At 33.5% G+C, this 19067-nt stretch overlaps 3 protein-coding genes across 3 annotated transcripts; all 3 read left to right on the top strand.

Moving 5' to 3' along the window:
• The first annotated feature begins 2096 nt into the window (after positions 1–2096).
• On the top strand, positions 2097–3243 carry LOC114411544 (ervatamin-B-like). The gene is made up of 2 exons (XM_028375192.1): positions 2097–2300; positions 2434–3243. The coding sequence occupies exons 1-2, from the start codon at positions 2124–2126 to the stop codon at positions 2587–2589; spliced, it is 333 nt and encodes a 110-aa protein (XP_028230993.1). The 5' UTR covers positions 2097–2123; the 3' UTR covers positions 2590–3243.
• A 3745-nt stretch (positions 3244–6988) lies between these two features.
• On the top strand, positions 6989–10236 carry LOC114412944 (calmodulin-binding receptor kinase CaMRLK-like). The gene is made up of 2 exons (XM_028377064.1): positions 6989–8441; positions 9520–10236. The coding sequence occupies exons 1-2, from the start codon at positions 7088–7090 to the stop codon at positions 10161–10163; spliced, it is 1998 nt and encodes a 665-aa protein (XP_028232865.1). The 5' UTR covers positions 6989–7087; the 3' UTR covers positions 10164–10236.
• Positions 10237–14755: 4519 nt separating this feature from the next.
• LOC114412945 (shaggy-related protein kinase eta-like) lies at positions 14756–19067 on the top strand. The gene is made up of 12 exons (XM_028377065.1): positions 14756–14951; positions 15966–16055; positions 16235–16294; positions 16370–16642; positions 16726–16800; positions 16903–16959; positions 17310–17450; positions 17560–17610; positions 17697–17768; positions 17900–17983; positions 18143–18244; positions 18425–19067. Exons 1-12 carry the CDS (start codon positions 14931–14933, stop codon positions 18548–18550), a joined length of 1152 nt encoding a protein of 383 aa, XP_028232866.1. The 5' UTR covers positions 14756–14930; the 3' UTR covers positions 18551–19067.

The following is a 19067-nucleotide window of genomic DNA, read 5'->3' on the forward strand; positions in this document are numbered from 1 at the left end:
AATAAATCCTGGTGATATATGCCAAGAATGAATAACGCGTACTTACTCCACTCACAAGTTTGGATATTGGACGACCTAAAAACAAAAATTTAAATTATAATTTTGGGTTTTTATAATTTTTAATATGTAATTTGGTCATTCAATCTTCAATTTTACATATGTTTTTCTTCTTTTATTTTAGTCCAATTGAACCCTAAACCTAAAATATTCACTTAAAATACCATATAAAAATAATTTAATTAATTAAAATATAAAAATAAAAAAATAAATATATGCATAATTAAAGATTAAATCAAAATCGTAAATTTTTTAAAATAGAAAAAAATAAAATCACAAAGAAAACACAGAAAAATTAAAATTATAAATTATAAAAAAAAATCAAAATTATAATTTAACGAAAGAAAAATGAGATATACTATGAACACATTCTTTAACACTAGTGTTGGGACACACTTTCTTGAATTAATGAAAATTTATTGAAACTATGAAAAAAATCAGAGAATGGTTAAATAACATGTGATTTATTTACAAACTTTTTATAATTTTTAATAAAATATGTCTAAAAGAATGTGTGTGGGAGTATATTTTTAACATTTTCTCAAGAGAAACTAAAAAAAGGCATAAAAAATAGGAAACGAATTAAACGTGAGTATTCGATCAATAATAGTTCACCTAGCAGCGAGGTGGCAGGTGAAGAACTTCATCACGGACTCAACATATATGTCACGCAGCTCCACAGGAACGACATAACCATTAACAAGGTTACTGATTTCTGTGAATGATGACTTTCCAAATGACCAAGTTATTTATTCTTTTCTTGGTCCTTGTTTCCTTCACATGTAATCTCTCCCTTGCTATGTCCAGTACCCAGTTGGAGAAGTTTTCTTGGGAGGATGAAGAAGTGTTTCAAGTGTGGCTGAAGGAGCAGGCATATTCCAAAGGAAGTCACCGACGCAGCATCGCTTGGGTCTGAACAAGTTTGCTGATATGATTCCTGAGGAGTTTGCGGAAACCTACTTGAAAGAAATAGAGATGCCCTAGCTGCTCCAACTTAATTGGAGAGTAGGACGAAGAAGCTGCAGAAGGGTGATGATGATGATGATCTTCCTGATTCTGTAGATTGGAGGAACAAGGGAAAGCTGTCACTGAAGTTAGAGACCAAGTAAAATGCCGTAAGATTTTATTCTAATATGGCATCGTTCAAAAATTGTTTTCATTATTATTATATTACCTCCCTTCTTGAGAATCTTCATTTCACTCCATATAGCATATATATTATAGTTTAAGACTAAAGTAGAGCACACACCACTCACAAGGTATAAAATTTAGTCTAAGGCTAAATCAGATCAAAACATTTTTAGAATATAAATTAAGTCAAGTTTTTTTATTAAAATTTATTTAATTAAAAAGATCTAGCTTAATTTAGATTATTTAAAAAGCTTTTTAAATTTAACAGACTGGCCTATTTAAATGAATTATTATTATTATTCCTAAATTTGTTATAATTTATTAATATTATGTATTTATTTATCTTTTAAACATTAAACATAACATTGTACGTAGTAAGTTTTGCGAAAACTTGAAAAAATTTAATATCATGGTTAAAAAAAATTGTGATTGTGAACCCCACTTTAAAATTAAACTGTATGAGATATTGTATATGATGACTTATATATATATATATATACGGTGCATCTTAACAGTACGCTATAAAATTAAAGAAACAACTTTTTGATGTCTCAAATTTATGTTAAAAGTAATAATCTCTTTATTTTCAAGTAAGTGACAAAATGAGTTGTGTTGTTCACTGTAGCCGGCTACATATGATATGATTTTCTAACTTAGAATTAAAAATCATTTTTCAAAAAACATAATTTTTTATTCTCAAAATGAATTAATTCAAACACAATAAATATTTTGTGAAACAACTAAAAGCAAAGTCGTTGATTTACAGATTTTTGTTTCTTTATACTTCTTCAAAAAGATACGAGTAGTAAAATAGTTTCATTTTACAACATTAACCACATATATATATATATATATATGAATTTTTCGGACTGATTTAACATGTTATTTTGTTAGAAAGTATTGGGCTTTCGAAGGAATAAACAAAATAGTTATAGATGATGGTTTGGGCTTTCAGTGTCACCCTATCTGTACAACAACTCGTGGATTGTGACCCTGCTAGCAATGATTGTGCTGGAGGCTTTTACTTCAATGCATTTGGTTACGTTATAGATAATGGTGGCGTTGACACAGAAGCTCATTATCCTTACATAGCCCAAAATAGTACTTGCAAGGTCTGGGTTAACACTTTTTTCTCCAAGCTTAGTTTTTGCGTTTTCAAAATTTTAAAAAATAAAATTGGAACAATAAATTTAGACATTGCTTTTGTTTTCTTAATTTGAGGTTTTCTTTTTCTTTTTCTTGAAGGCAAATGCAAACAAGGTTGTTAGTATAGATAACCTTGAAGTTGTGGTTGGACGAGAAGAAGCTCTTTTGTGCCGTGTTAACAAACAGCCTGTTAATGTGACCATAGATGCAACTGGCCTTCAATTTTATGCGGGTGTAAGTATCTTTATTTATTGACAAGGGGTTAATTGAATATTAATAATGTTTATAGATTAAAGGTTATTCAAAATTAAAAACTTTGGGTATGTTTAATGTGTATGCTAATTGTGTAAATTCTTGTGTTCTCATAATCACATAATGGAGGTGAGTAATACAAGTATAAGTGTGAATTGAAATCACACATCTAAGTAAAAGTAAAAGTGAAAAAAAAAAACTTACGAGAAAAAGACTATGGAAAGAAAGGTTACCTCTTAATAAAAAGGAATGATAGCGATGAGTGGCCTTATGGTGTATGTCCCATCAATGCTGCGCCTGGTTTTCCAATCAAAGAGGTTGCATCATCTTTGGCTTTATAGTGAATTAGAGCATGGAGTACTATCCATCCTTTTGAAACCTATAGGTTTCTCTAACCACACCAACATTTTGTAGTCTTGTCTTGGATCCGGCCATATATATTACTACTTATGTACTTGCCCTTTCTCCAAAAATGATAACGTTTATGAACTACAAGTGCGTTTTGTAATTCGGGTTAAGGTGCATGCTTTAATATAATAATGAATGGTGGTAGTTCTACCAGTTGGCTTGGGTTAATTTATTTCTTGGAGCATATTCATAACTGGTTTATGACTTGTAAGCGAAAATTTCGTTAGTAAAAATGTTAAGCAGAGGTATGTGCAACTCAAAAACGTCAATATAATTTGTATATTGTAACACGCTAAGAAAATTGAAACAAAATAGGCATATATGTCTTTGTTAAAGGAAAAAAACCCAACCAAAAACATATGCCTTCTCAAATTCTGTTATTTCCTGTTCTGTTCTATTCTATTTTGATCACCAAATAAGTCCTCCAAGTTATCATTGACAATATAAGTAGGTGGAGCAACAATAGTAAAAAAAAAAAAAAAACGAATACAAAGTGGTTCATGTAATTCAAGTAAGGTGAAAATTTGTTTAATGTAACTGGAATATGCATTGCTATTAATGGCAAATACCTTAGGATAAGCATTGCTATTGACTGAAAAATATTTAATGATTTAGTTAATATAAATTGTTCATAATAAATAGCTTAGGATAAAAATATTCTATTACATCAATCATTGGATTGACATAATAGTATATGATTCCACTTTATTTATATGAATGAAAATGATCTATTTAGTGAGAAAATTCATATTTGAATCCCACGATGTATAAAATTTTATTAGATCGATGATAATCACATATCACAAATGAGATTAATCTCTGACCAAAAAAATGTTTGTCTAATAACTTGTATTCTAATATAATTGAATAGATAAAAAATTGTATAACTCATTCAAAATACTGGTAAATTCAATTTGTTAAAGTACATAATTTTGAACAAAATAAAATTATTTAGAAAATTCTCTATTATAATTTCATTATTTTTTATATTTTATATTTAAAATAATTCTTTGTATTACTTATATTTTATATAATTAAATTCTTTTCTTCAATGATGTGGATTTCTCACATCATTTTCCTATAAATAAGATTGTTGGAATTTGAATCATGCACCTTTCAAATTTTTTAAAATTCCAAATTATCCTTTTCATATAATACCATTTTGAAATAGGTGTTTCGTAACAGTAAAAAATAACTTTCAGAATAGGTATTCCACAATAATAAAAAATAATTTTATCTTTCATAATAGGTATTTTGGAATATAAATCTTATATAATTAAGTCTCTAACCTTAATAATGTATTCAAAGTCCTAGTTGTCATTGGGGAATTTTGGTTTCGGGGAGAGGGTACGGTAGGGTGATAACTTCATCCGCTTAACTTACCCTCCAAAACGATTCCAAACATAGTTTATTAACATGTATAGAATCAGTAGTATATAATGGCAAAAGAAAGAAACCAAGATCACGTGCCAGAGCAGGTGAGATGGCATTTAGCACCTCGAATTTGTGGAGCAAATACTTGCCAACTTCAGGACGTAGTTTTAAACTGTCATTGTGTATGTGTTTTCTTTCAGCCTTAATTTGATTACCATACCATTCGTATGCAATTTGTCATTTTGTGTAAGAGGAATTTCCAGGAAAATTTCTATTTCGTGTTTCTTCAGAACACCTTATTCTATCTTTTTTTTTCAACCCACAATTTCTAAAATTAAAAAAAAAATTATGATGGAGGGAGGTATACTAAATATTTGCGGAATTTGGGGGTTAGAAGTCAAGGTTTGGGTTTAGAATGTGAAGGAAATTAAACTTGTTGAATAAGATCATGTAGTTGTTGCTCCTAATAACAATTTCAGTTTTTGTTAATTTTTATTACGAAAAACTTTATTATTATTATTATTATTATTATTATTATTATATTATGTATTTATATATTTAATAATTTACCCAAAATTTACTCATACTAACAATCTTATTGCATATTCTAATTAACGTGTATGAATAAATTACGTCCATGAGTGAGGTTTGCCAATTGTAAAGGATTATTAAGGGGGGCCAAAAAGCCTTTAGTGTCTGATGATGACTTATTTATTAAGTGGAAGACCGAACATTATTGAGTCAAGGTCTTTTGTAATTTAGTAATTTGCATGTGATTAGTTTTTCAACAACCAACTAGATATACGATGGAGAAGAATGTCTCAAATGGTGTTTGACCCTTCTGCATATTTGACGATCTTATTCTGTATTGTTTACTCGGCCATAGAAATCAATACATTTTTCATTATTTTTATACTGGCTAAACGACCGATCAAGTAGTCATAGTTTAAACCAATAAGGCTCACCGGCTTTGTCAACAAGATGAAACACCCAGGAATGGAATAGCTCCAATCAAACTACAATTATTCTCTGGTGATTACTCTTATATATTTTCTCCATTCAGGACTAATCTAAGAATTATCCTTCTCTCGATCATAATCTATCAAACCAAATATAGCCTAAGAATTTTTTTTATAGAGAAAATAGGCTACCCACATTTTAGATACATTATTTCCATTCACCAAAATCAAATTCATTCAACTTTCAAACACTAACTCTCAAGTTTAATTCAAGAAAATTACGTGTGTCTTTCCTTCTTTTGAGAAACACATATACATATCTCTTATAAGGTTTAAAAAAATTACATATATTTTTTCGAAGGTTTTAAGCAATTATACACATCTTTCTTTTATTTTTAAAACCTATACACAAATTATGTAAATGTCATCTAAGTATTTTACAAGTGTTGATAATTTTGATTAAAAAAAATTAAAAAAATAATGTAAAAAATTGAAAAATGTGACTCTTTCTCCAATAACCTAACTTTGAATAAAAAGTAATAGATTTAAATTTTGTAAGTATGAAAAATAGATCATTTTCTTAGATTAACAAATTCTGAATATTTTTATATTTATGAAAATAAAAAATATATTTTAAATTTTTTTAATCAAAAACATTGATATACATAACTTGTTACTGTCAAATGTTTAGATCACGTTTAGAAGATTTATATTAATTTTAAAAACATAAAAAAGACATGTATAAATTAAAAAAAAAACATATATAATTTTCTTAAACCTAAAAAAAACATGCATAATTTCCTCTTAAAACAAACTATTACATAATTGCTAGAATCATTTCTAACTAATTATATTTTTCAAAATTGCAGCAGATTGGAACCCAGCCCTAAAAGGCAAACCGACATGGAAAATCTAACACTCTCAATGATATATTGAGGCATTATTAAATGACATGTACATGTTAATACATAAAATAATTTGATTTGTACGTAACATAAGGCTGGTTAACATGATGTGTTCAGTTCCTCCTTATATGTATATATTCACGGTGCAAGTGTTGTCAACTCTTGGTTTGGACAAGTTGTTTGTGAGGCACTATGTCTATTATGGCTGGGCTGAACAACTCTAGCATCCTATTGCATCATATATATGTTATTTGGATCTTTAATGCCTCATAATAAAGGAACTGGGGACCCCATTAGTTTCAAGCACACTGAGCTGAAGTCATCTTCAAATCACTCTGAGATTGAAGCCCACAATTCCATTTTCATATTCTCTCACATTTTCATTCCCTCAATCAAAACATACCCAACCAACAAACATCCCATATTTCCGTAGCAGCTTTGTCCCCCTGTAAATCCCAGAGTTTCACGGTGGCAATTACATGACAGCAAACATTCAAATAACAGAATTCATAAGTCAAAAATGAAAATTAAAATCTAGAAAATCGCAATCACCGCATCACCGAGCGGTAATATTAAAGTTTTTATTTTTTTAAAAAAATCTACCCATCCCTCTCTCTATTTACGACCTCCGTTAAATTAAATTATCTTTCACCCTCCACAATCCACATGTTCAAGTGCCGTTAAACTCTCCGTCAGAACATGACGCCGTTACATCCTTCCCACTTTGTCTATAACCATTAAACCGCAAACCTTAACAACAATAGACCAGAACAGCCCACGATCTGTTTATTTTCCTCTCTTTCTTTCTTTCTTTCTTCCTTATCTAGGACAGAAAAACCAAAACCGTAGAGCAAAATGAAGCCCCTTTTTTGCTTATTCTTGATTCTTGTGTCGCTATTTTCTCTGGTGGAATCTTCATGCAACAACATCAGTGAAGAGCACGACTTGTTGTCAAAGGCTTTCAAATCAGTCTCTGGCTTCAACGCTTCCTCCTCCTCGTTCCAAACCAACAACTGTTTCCAAACTCACATCATCACCAGAATAGTGCTTCCATCCCAAAACCTCAGTGGAACAATCTCATGGGGTTACCTGAGGAACATGTCCAAGTTGCAGGTTATCGATCTCTCTGGCAATGCCTTACAAGGTCACGTGCCATGCTGGTTTTGGTCGAGTTCATCCTTATTGGAAATAAACCTCTCTAGAAACAGGTTCGGAGGGAGCATCCTTAAACCCACAGCAGAAAACACCTCGTTTTCGTTTTCATCCATTAAAACACTCAACCTCTCCCACAACAGGTTTACTAATTCAATCCAACTTTCTGTTTTCCGAAACCTTAAGATCCTCGACCTTTCCCACAACAACCTGGTCACACTTCCTTCCGGGTTTCAAAACCTCACCAAACTACAACACCTTGACCTCTCGAGCTGCAATCTTCAAACCAACATAAAAGCCATTTCCTCTCTTGACTCCCTTAACCACTTGGACTTATCAAACAACAACTTCACCGGTAATTTCCCTTCTGATTTCCCTCCACTCACCACCCTCAAATTCCTCAACATCTCGTTCAACAACTTCACCTCATCAATTAGCGTAAACAGGCTCACTAGATTCGGTAAATCGGCTTTCGTCCACGCTGGCAGCAACTTCACCTACGACAGTACGAAAAACTCAACACAAGAAGAAGCCATCACTCACAAGCGAAAGTTCAAAACGCTGATTGCTGCAGCGTCATCAGCAATTGTCCTAATTCTCTTGTCCATATGGGCACTCCGCATTGTGATTCAGAAGAGGAAGCAGAGCGCCAAGAGGAACAAGTGGGCGATCTCGATGCCGGTCCCACAAGGGATGACGATGACGATGATAATGAAATCAGGGCCGTTCGCGTTCGAGACCGAATCAGGGTCAACGTGGGTGGCTGACCTGAAGGAACCGTCTTCGGCGCCGGTAGTGATGTTCGAGAAGCCGTTGATTAATCTGAGCTTCAAGGATCTCATTGTTGCCACGTCACACTTCGGGAAGGACTCGCTGCTGGCGGAGGGAAGGTGTGGGCCCGTGTACAGAGCCGTGCTGCCCGGGGAGCTCCACGTGGCAATCAAGGTCCTGGAACACGCCAGAGACGTTGATCATGATGACTCCGTGGCCACCTATGTTGACCTCGCAAGGCTCAAGCACCCCAACTTGCTGCCCCTCTCCGGTTACTGCATTGCAGGTAAGCGTGCCGTACACTGTTTTGGTTTTCGTGGCACTGCTCTCATTAATGCTTTCACGGGTTTTTTATTTATTTTTTCCTTTTCTAATGTTTTTGTCTGTTCTTGTGCCGTGTCACCCTTCCTTTCTTTCTCGCATAGTAAAATCTATCGTCGCTGCTGCTAGTGGTTATGATTGTGCGTGGTAATTCGTGCATAGTGTACTTCCCCCAGCTTTAATTTTCTTAGTGGCCACAATTGGCAAAAACGTAATGTACTTACATAAACTTTCTTGTTTTTTTATTGAAAAATATATTCTTCAGTGTATTTTTTTAAATTAGCCTGCATTGTCTCGGTTGACTGATGCAATGCAACTTTGAACTTGAATTTTAAGTTCGAATCCACGTCTCAATTACTGGCGCAATTTTAGTTTAGTTTTTATCCACAGGAATCAACATTACATTACATTACATCATTTATAAGGGAAAGGGAGTTGTCATGTAATCATGTTCCCCCAGTGTAGTACTACTAGCAAACATTAGTTGTTAAATATTGACTTTTTTTTAATTTAAGAAAATAGTTTTAATTATCTTCATATTTTTATTTAAACTTTTCATATTTTATGTATGGAATTATAATGTTAAAAAAATACTATTACAAATTATCACATACAATGCACACAATTTACATAATAACTATTTAAAATCCATATTATTATAATATTTTATTGACTAACATTAAGAAATGATAAATAAAAAAGTGAAATAATATTTAATTCAACTATTAAGTTAAAATTCAACCATATCAATTAATTTTATTTTTTAGTATGATATTATAATATTTTTTTGAATTTTTAATTTATTAAAATTGCATATATATATATATAGAGAGAGAGACAGAGAGAGATTTCTCAAATTTCTTTTAGATTAACGGTGCTTAAATAAAATAAATTATGAGAATATACGTAGATTCTTCTCATTGCAGTAATTTTTAAAGAATAAAAGTATTAATATTAGTAACTTTAGTATTAATAAATAAAAAAATTGCAAGTAAGATTATTATTTAGGAAAATGTTAGGAAATATTTTGGTGAAATTTTCAGGTAAGGAGAAACTGGTGCTGTACGAATACATGGGAAACGGAGACCTAGGAAGGTGGCTACACGAGCTTCCAACTGGAGACACCAACGTGGAGGACTGGACAGGCGACACGTGGGAGATTCAAAACGGCGTCGTCGACGATGGATCCCCAGAAAAGATGGGGTGGCTCACACGACACCGTATCGCAGTGGGCATAGCGCGTGGCCTCGCGTATCTTCACCACGCGCGTTCCAAGCCCGTGGTGCACGGCCACCTCGTCACCTCTAACATTCTCCTCGCCGACGACTTCGAGCCTCGGATCGCCGATTTCGGGTTGCGATCCGACCCGAACCCGAGTTCTGGCACTGAGGACGACGTGTACTGTTTCGGGGCGGTGCTGGTGGAGCTCCTGACGGGGAGGGAGAGCACGGCGGAGGCGGTGGCGGCGGCGCGGAAGGCGGTGAGGGAGGGGCACGGCGTTAGGGTTTTGGACGAGAGGCTCCGACTCGGGGGTGACTCGGTGGTACTGAGTCAGATGGTGGAGACTCTCCGAGTCGCGTTTTTGTGTACGGCGGAGAGCCCTTCGAAGAGGCCCACAATGCAACAGGTTTTGGGTATGCTCAAAGACATTGGACCTCATCACCACCACCAAATCAACTCGTCCTGAGTTGACTCGTCAAAGACGTTTTATTTTAATGTTGTTGTCATTATTATGCTGTATAGACTCATTTTTTGGGGGGGGGGGGGGGGGGGAAAGTGGAAAAGGACAAAAAGATGAGCATCATGAAGGGCAAAGGGAGAGAGTAGTTTACTCTTTTTTGGGGGGGAGAGGCAAAGGAGCAGAGAATCCCACTCAGGAGTTTCCATAATTTTATTCTTTTTTTTTTAATCTGCTCCCTTCACTTTAAAAAATACATATATTTTTCACTTTTTGATTTTGTTTTTACCCACCAATTGATTTATTTATCTTTAGCTAGGATTGGATTAAGAATGAATGTCCCCTTTAGTACACGGAATAAATTAAAGAAACCAAGGTTGGTTTATTTGATAATGCATGTCCATTCGCAGGTTACGTGTTTTCTTTGTTGTCTTGAGCTCTTGACGGGACCATGTAAGTGAAGATTTGTAGAAATTTTATGAGGTTGGTTCATTCTTGATTTGCCAATGAGGTGGGGAATGGAAAGAATGTGGTGCTGGTTATTGGTCGAAGGAGTTACAACGATAGGGGCCTAGTTGTTTAGCATAATTGAGAGGCTGACTTTTCATTTTTGAATGTCTCACACGTCGCACAATTCTGGATACCATCGCATGGGTGTTCACCAAAACCTCACGCGGCGCTGCAACTACACATACACTCGCTTCCTGCATGCACCACCTCCGCTTGCGTCCTGCTCAAACCCATTGCAAGCTTGTCTATTTTCAAATGGGGCCTCAATCTTTGAATGCAGATTGACAAATCCAATTAAAGTGATAATCAAGGTGGTAATATTTTTGTATGTAGTAATCAATCAACACCTTTTTTTTTTTTAATGGCAATATATATCAATCAACACGTTGTAGAAGGATTTTGGGATTTAAGTGAAACTACCTGACATTGAGAAATTCCAGTAATACATTTATTCTGTAACGCATTTTTTAAAACATATTGGATGTGGTAATCAATTGCTAAACCAACAGCGAGATGTGTGGCTAAGGAAAGCACCGGAGCCTGTGATAGGAGATACGCAGTCAACATTAATTAAGGACAGGCAAATATTGGACACAGATACGCAGTCAACATTACACACACACACACACAGAGACACACACACACACACACAGGAGAGAGAAAGAAAACTCACATAGACCCAAAAAATTATTCCTCTAAAAGTGAAGAGAACAAATTTTGCTTAAAAACAATTTTATCCATCTACCTATTTATTATTATATTTAAAGGATATAAAACTAATTTAAAATAATTGTATTTTTTTTCTATTTTTTTAACCAAACCCAAACAAAAGGCTAATTCATGTTTCTTCCATTTCTCTACATCCTCTCTTAATTATCTCTTCTTCTTTTTTTCCCCTTCCATTTTCTCCCATTTATTTATCTAGAAATATCAAACAAAACATAAAGGAATTGACAATTTGACATGCATGTTTGAAAAGGTACGACGTGCTTCATATATGAAAACAAACTTGTTACAGTGTACTACTGAGACGTGACCTCGTTTCGTACTCTTGTGTTCTTTACTTTTCTTCTTTTTAGCTTTGTTTTCTTTTTTATTTTTCTTTCCCTTTGGCGAGTGAGAGTGTTATTCAATGATTTTCAAAGTACAGAAGAGAAACAATTTCCCTCTCCTGCTATTAGTATTATTTAGTCTTCTTTTTTTTCTTCGTATCTTCCGTGAAGAAAAATTTTCTTCTAAATATGTTGAAGACTAGATGTGAGTAGAACTCTTCTTAGAGCTAAGCCTTTTTGAAAGAATACAATCCTACAATACATGAAACTCTTTAAAAAAAATAGTATTCCTGAAAAGAGAATTTCCAGAGTATAATATTTCTTTTCATGAACATATCTAACTGATGAGTTTCTACAATTGTTTTAGATATATAATCACATTTAAATTTTTTATCACAATAGCAATTAAGATTCCAGCTTTTGAAAAGATATACTAATGTCTGAGTTTTTTTTTTTTTTTAACGAGAGACACACCATTGGCTGACAGATTAAAGTGAACTTCAGTTTTAGATTTCTTTTGCCTTTTGCTTTATACATATATGTTTCCCAATTGCTACACAATCTGACTCATTCTGAAAAAATTTCACTACCTTCATGTATCATATGACAGAGTAGCTTCTATATAAGCTTATCAAAATGCTAACCCCCTGGTCCCGAATAAAGTAGATGCACAAAGATAAGATCTGTTTGGTCACGTCATCATTTTAAGTGCGAGTTCAATGACCTCTATCTTTAAGTTGGAAGTGGCCACTGCTACATTGTTGAATCCGATGACTCTAGCTCTGAGAAAAAAGGGGAGGGGATTGAAATCAAGGATGTTTTGATCAGGATACAAGACAAGTTAAAATAGGTGTAAGCAATTTGAGTACATTTGTTTTAAGATTCCAATATTTGTAAAAATAGGAACACGATTGTCCATGGATATATAATTAGCCTGCATGTGATAAATTGATAATGATTTATGAAAAATTGAATATAAATAATACATGTAATATGTTTAATGGGAAGTGTTACTTGTACATAACGTTGGTCTCATAAAAATTAAGATAAACTACTATAGATTAAAAGGGGAGGGGATTGAAATTAAGTCAACAATCAATGATAATTACATGAACAAGTTTTATAAGTAAAAGATTTATAGTATGTTAATAATAATAAAAAAAAAGATTTAGAGTATATTATCAACATACTTTTGAATAAAAAAAATACACAAACATAAATCACATTATAGTAAATTTTAATTCAAATTTATATTTAAAAACTTTATTTATCTGTATGGGGATGAGAAGGTTTGTTAACTTGTTTGTGCATGTGCAGTGACAAAGGTCCCTTTGTAATTTATTGCTAGCCGTGTGCACTCACTCAATAGTTGTATCAGTTTGGCACTCCTTGTGACAAACTTTATTTCCTATAATATAATAACAATATTTTTTGCAGTGCAAAAAAAAAAAAAAAAAAGTGGACGAGACTCTAATGATTATTTCAAATTAATGTATTTTGTCCCTCAGACCTCAATTCGTCAGTGCCATATACCTGGATCCTTCTCCAGGTGATCCATTATGATAGTGTGTTGTTTTGAATTGGGGCTTCCTTCCTGTATTCTTGAATGGACCTATTACGATGGTTTTAATTTGTAGGCCCATATATCCAACAATGTTGGGCTTCCTGTAGCAAGAGTCCTTTAACTTGGTTCTTTGTTATATAGTTAATTCTTGTCCAATTTATTAATGATATCAAAATGACCAAAAAGATAAGGGGGGATTAAGCCTAAATCTAAGTTAGAAATTACAAAATCTGTACTGAGGAGAAGCCCATTAAAATTGCAGGGGCAAAGTCAAAAGAGAAAATTTGCTTAAGGTTTAGTCGAAAACACGATTTTATTTTGCAATGCTCTTCAACTGGTTAAATTTTGTTAATCAAACCAAAACATTGATCTAATAATTTTAACGATTCTTTTTCACTTTGAAAATTATACTTACAAGTTGAGCGGTTTCATTGCTGGGATTTAAATGTTACAAAAAGAAAATCTGGTTTACTAAAAAATGAAGAAAATATTTTTAGTGATAACCTTTTTCTTTTGGCAAAAGAAGCAAAAGCCCCATTGTCAGTGATAACTGATGAGTTTTTTTTTTCTTTTTTTTACGGTAAGTTATTTAACATGTAATATTGATTATCTAAAATTTTTAATTATTTTTTAGCCGTTATTTTTTTTGGGTAACAGATCTGTTATTTTAATTTGACAGTCTTGCAATCAGATTCATAATTTCTTAAAAAGGCAACAGATAAAATTATCCCTTATCTTTTTTTAGTCTTTTTACTTTGATCTCTTAAATTGGTCCATATTCTTAATAAACAATAAGACTCCTACTTAAAAGGAAATGATATATCTTTATTCCTTATCTTGTCTTATCTTATTTTTATTTATTTATAGTTTGATTCCTTATTTTATGTTGGTCAATTAAATTGGTCCGAATTCACAATAATAATAATAATAAAATAGTAAACACTTAATGTTATATTTTTAATAAAGAAATAGTTTGAATTCCTTCACTATTACTTTCAAGGACAATAGTAGCTAGTAAAGGTTAAATAATAGCTTTGATAAAATATTTGAAGTGATGGAATATTCTCATATCATTACTAAAAGTAAAATATTAAAATAACCTATACTTACAATTTTAAGAAATAAGGTTTACCAAATAAGAAAGACGAGAATAAAGAATGCAGGGATATAGGGTTTTTTTTTTTTTCTATGTAAGAGCAGAAAAGGAGTAGGTCAAACTAGACTGTCTTAATTTTTATTTTACTTTTTTGGTGAGAGACTTTCTCTTAAGTAAATCTATTTTTTTCTACATTTAAAGTCTGAATCTCACTTATTTATTTGACATGGACTTTTAAAAAATTTAAATAACTTTTTTTGAAAGCCATCCAACTTGAGAATCTATTCAAAAAACTTTTTTTTTTGTCATGAAATCATTTTGTGAAAACAAGAATAAAACACAAGAAAGAGCTTCTTAAATTGTGTTTTAAGAACCTAGAAGAATCTCTGTTGCAGATATTTTTGTAAAAGGTGGAAAACAGTTAGATACTTTGTGCAGCAGGGTGGTGGACAGGTACATTACCACCAGTAGCTATAAAGGCCAAGTCCTCAAAATCTCATCTTTTTGTTCACTTTTTTTATTCAATCCCATAACATTAACATCCTCTTCACCTCATGTCAGATCACAACCACAAGGTGCGTGCTTGCGTGTGTTCGTTTCCCATTTATGTTTGGAATCTCATTGAATTGGTTTATTGTTTCGGTGCTCAGAAAGACAGAAACTTGAGTCACACCTGAAGAAAAGAGCTTCTAATTTTGGTTATTTGAGATATGATAAAGCTACTAAGAGCTATATTAGCTTGAACTTTTTGTTTATCCATAGTTGTTCTTTTTCTTCTTTTATCCTTATCCCCTTCCTCACGTGGCCAGGCTAAGGCACTATTAGGGTTCTTTTATGTAGGAAATTTGGTCCCTTGGCTGAAGATTTTCGTCCTTCAGCTTAAATGAGAAGACCCCTTTAGCTCAGTTTCATCTTGATCCGTTTTTTTATTTTATAAAAGATTGAATTTAGTTATTTATTTGTGGCCTGGAGGGAAGTTCTGAACTGGGTGTGTAATGATAAAGATTTTTCATGATTTGGTCTTGATTTTTGTTATGATCTTTTGTTTGTTATTTTCTAGATTCAGCTTGATTTCCATATTGCCCTTTTACTTTAGTTTCTGGTTAAATTTTTCAATATTCAATGTTGCTCTACTTCGGTGCTGGCTGTTAGTGTTATGTTGTTTTAAGTTGTTTAAGTAGCATAATAGGTTGTGTTTCCCTCTTACTTTCAACAGTTGCAGGAAGTTTGTCCTAGAAGCTTAGTGCTGTTGTGTTTCTTGTCTTCAACCTGTTTTATCCGAATGTTTCCGTAATATCTGTAATCTAATATAATCCTTATGCTGTGGACCTACCTTTTTCTTTCTTTATGCAACATCTTCTATGGAGATTAGATTTTGAATAACTGAATTGCAATATGATCTGGTTAGCACTCTGTAACCTGCTGGTCAGTCTGTTTACTGACTAGTGAGTGTGTTATTGTGTTTTTGATAGCTATATTTTTCCAACTTTACCTTCTTTGAGACATCAAATGATTTTGAAATGATATGCAAAAACATTTGAAATTGTAGTTTTCCTTATATCTTGTTAATAATTGTGGCAATTTGACAGATATCCAATTCCGCTGTCAATGGGAATGATTCTCTGAATGGTCACATCATATCCACTACAGTTGGAGGAAAAAATGGGAAGCCCAAACAGGTACCTTTTTTTGTTAAACCCATTTTTCCAGTAAAGAGCTATTAAGATTTTTTTTTTCAGATACCGAGTTTGTTAAAAATGTAACTTCGATTTTTAAATGCTATGGGATTTAGATGATTTCACTTCTGATCCATGCTAAATCTTTGAAAATTTGATGTTTATGTTGATGATTCTTTTAGACTAAAAGTTACATGGCAGAATGCATTGTGGGGACTGGGTCATTTGGAATTGTCTTCCTGGTAAGACAATATTTATATTCATAGCTGTTACCATCTCCCTATATTTTGACACATGCTGATAATTTTTCATCTTAGGCTAAATGCTTGGAAACTGGCGAGCCAGTGGCCATTAAGAAGGTTTTACTGGACAAAAGATATAAGAATCGTGAGCTACAGTTAATGCGCTTGATGGATCATCCAAATGTGATCTCTCTGAAGCATCGTTTCTTTTCCACTACAAGTGCAGATGAACTTTTTCTTAATTTGGTGATGGAATATGTTCCAGAGTCTATGTATCGAGTCTCAAAGTTCTATAGTAATACTAATCAGAGCATGCCACTTATTTATGTAAAACTTTACATGCACCAGGTATGCCTCAAAGTTTCGGGTGATTGAGAAGGTTCTGTTTTTATCTTTTCACATCCTGATACAGGTCTGTGGTGCACATATAGATTTTCAGGGGGCTGGCTTATATCCACACTGTTCCTGGAGTTTGCCACAGAGATTTGAAGCCTCAAAATATACTGGTTTGCTTATATGCTCTTGCTGAATGGAAATTATTATTAGGACTTTCTTTCCGAATAGTAGGAACTATTTCCTGCTCTGATGTCATTTTGTGTATTCTCTAGGTTGACCCTCTTACACACCAGGTTAAGATATGTGATTTTGGAAGTGCAAAAGTGCTGGTATGTTGATTTCATTCTCAGTACACACACTTTTTTTGTGTGCATCATCATATGTGTGCGTGTGTGTGTTTCAACATTTTATCTTGTTACATTGTAATTTTTTTATATGATTCTGTTTTGGTGTTTTGGTAGACCAGGCAGTTTTGGTTTTTGATATTGCTTTGTTTAGGGCCTTTTGGGTAATCCATCCATTGTTGTGTGTTTTGGAGGTTTCTGTATGATTTATATACATTAAAATTATGTGTTTATGAGCTTTTGCATTGTGACTCCTATTACAATATCGAGGATCATATTTTTCCGTGTTTTTCCTATTGACATTTCTTGTTTACTTGGGATTTTTGTGTGATCAGGTCAAAGGTGAAGCTAATATATCACATATATGTTCACTTTTCTACCGGGCACCAGAACTTATGTTTGGTGCCACTGAGTATACTACTTCAATTGATATTTGGTCAGCTGGCTGTGTCCTTGCTGAGCTGCTTTTGGGCCAGGTTTATGTTATTGCTTTTCTTTTGTTATTAAAATGGTGTAAATAGTCTCATATTAAATAACAATTTACTGCCTAGTGCCATCTGACACACAAATGGAATTTTTTTAAAGCCCTTATTTCCTGGCGAAAATGCACTGGACCAGCTTGTTGAGATTATCAAGGTGCAATTGGTGTTACCACATGTTAGGTTTCTAAGAGCATATCACTCTTGTCATAAGAAATCAGCTCAATAAAATCTGTATTTCAGGTTCTTGGCACACCTGCTCAGGAGGAAGTTTCTTGTACGAATCCAACCTACAATGATTTCAAGTTTCCACAGGTTAGAGCACATCCATGGCACAAGGGTTGCATTTTTTTTGCTCTCTTCTGCCACTTTTGTTTTTCAGATTATCAAAGTTGAGTGTATTAAAGAACCTCGGACATTCTAAACCTTAAAAATTTTGAGTGTAGATATTCCATGAAAAAATGCCTCCAGAAGCAATAGATCTTGCTTCCCGCCTTCTGCAGTATTCCCCTAGTCTTCGATGTACCGCAGTGAGTGTGATTACTGCAATTTTGATTTATTTGTCTGTGTGCAAATCATTTAATCTTTCTTCAACGTGCCAGTATATTTGTTCTGAATGTTATCAGTTAGTGACTGTTATATATATTAACTAGCATAGCAGTTTGAGGAGGATTTTCTTTGTTATGCAGCTAGAAGCATGTGCACACCCATTCTTTGATGAACTCCGTGAACCCAATGCTCACTTGCCAGATGGTCGTCCATTTCCCCCTCTATTCAACTTTAAACAAGAGGTGAGTGTGGCTGCATCATCTTCTTAGCTATGAATGAAGGTTACAAAAATCTAAATGCCCTACAATACGATTTTATGATCAAGATTCTTGATACAGCTTCATTATGAATATATCCATGATCTGATATTCAGTAAGTACCTTGTTTAGGGTCTATTACATGTTTATGTTCTATGTTTACAGTTATCTGGAGCATCTCCAGAGCTCATTGACAAGTTGATACCTGACCATGTGAAGCGGCAGATAGGGATACAACATGCCCATTTGACTGGATTTCTGGAACATGATGTTAAGCTCAGCAAAGTGTAATCTAATGGAGATGAGTAAAAGAGGGTTACCATCCTATTGTCTAAACAAGTAATTATACGTTGCAGTGTAATTCTGTTGCTTACACTGTGCCTGACTAGGACCAAGACTTGGGTTCTGGATTGCTGCAGTTGATCCATCACTCCAGCCAGCATCTATATAGCACGGGTACTCCAAAATTAGAGCCATACACGTACCGGGTATGTACTAGTAACTGGGTACAGGACATACTGTACCCAGTACATGTTGGGTATCCATGGGTGCATACCATACTTATTTTTCAAAAATTAAATTAAGTACTCAATATGGGTACACCTAGGTACTCTTTGGGTATGTACGTCCAGTATTTATGGTGGATCATGTATGGTGCTACAATTCCCAAACATCTTCTAACCATTCCATGAAAAGGAAATAGGTTCAACCCTAACCCTATGTTTGGATGGAGGGTTTAAAAATTTCTAAGAAATTCAAATATACAACATTTTAATTGCCTTGATTTAAATTCCTTTCATTTTGTAAA

The sequence above is a fragment of the Glycine soja genome, chromosome 5, assembly GCF_004193775.1.
Source record: "Glycine soja cultivar W05 chromosome 5, ASM419377v2, whole genome shotgun sequence".
Lineage (NCBI taxonomy): Eukaryota > Viridiplantae > Streptophyta > Magnoliopsida > Fabales > Fabaceae > Glycine > Glycine soja.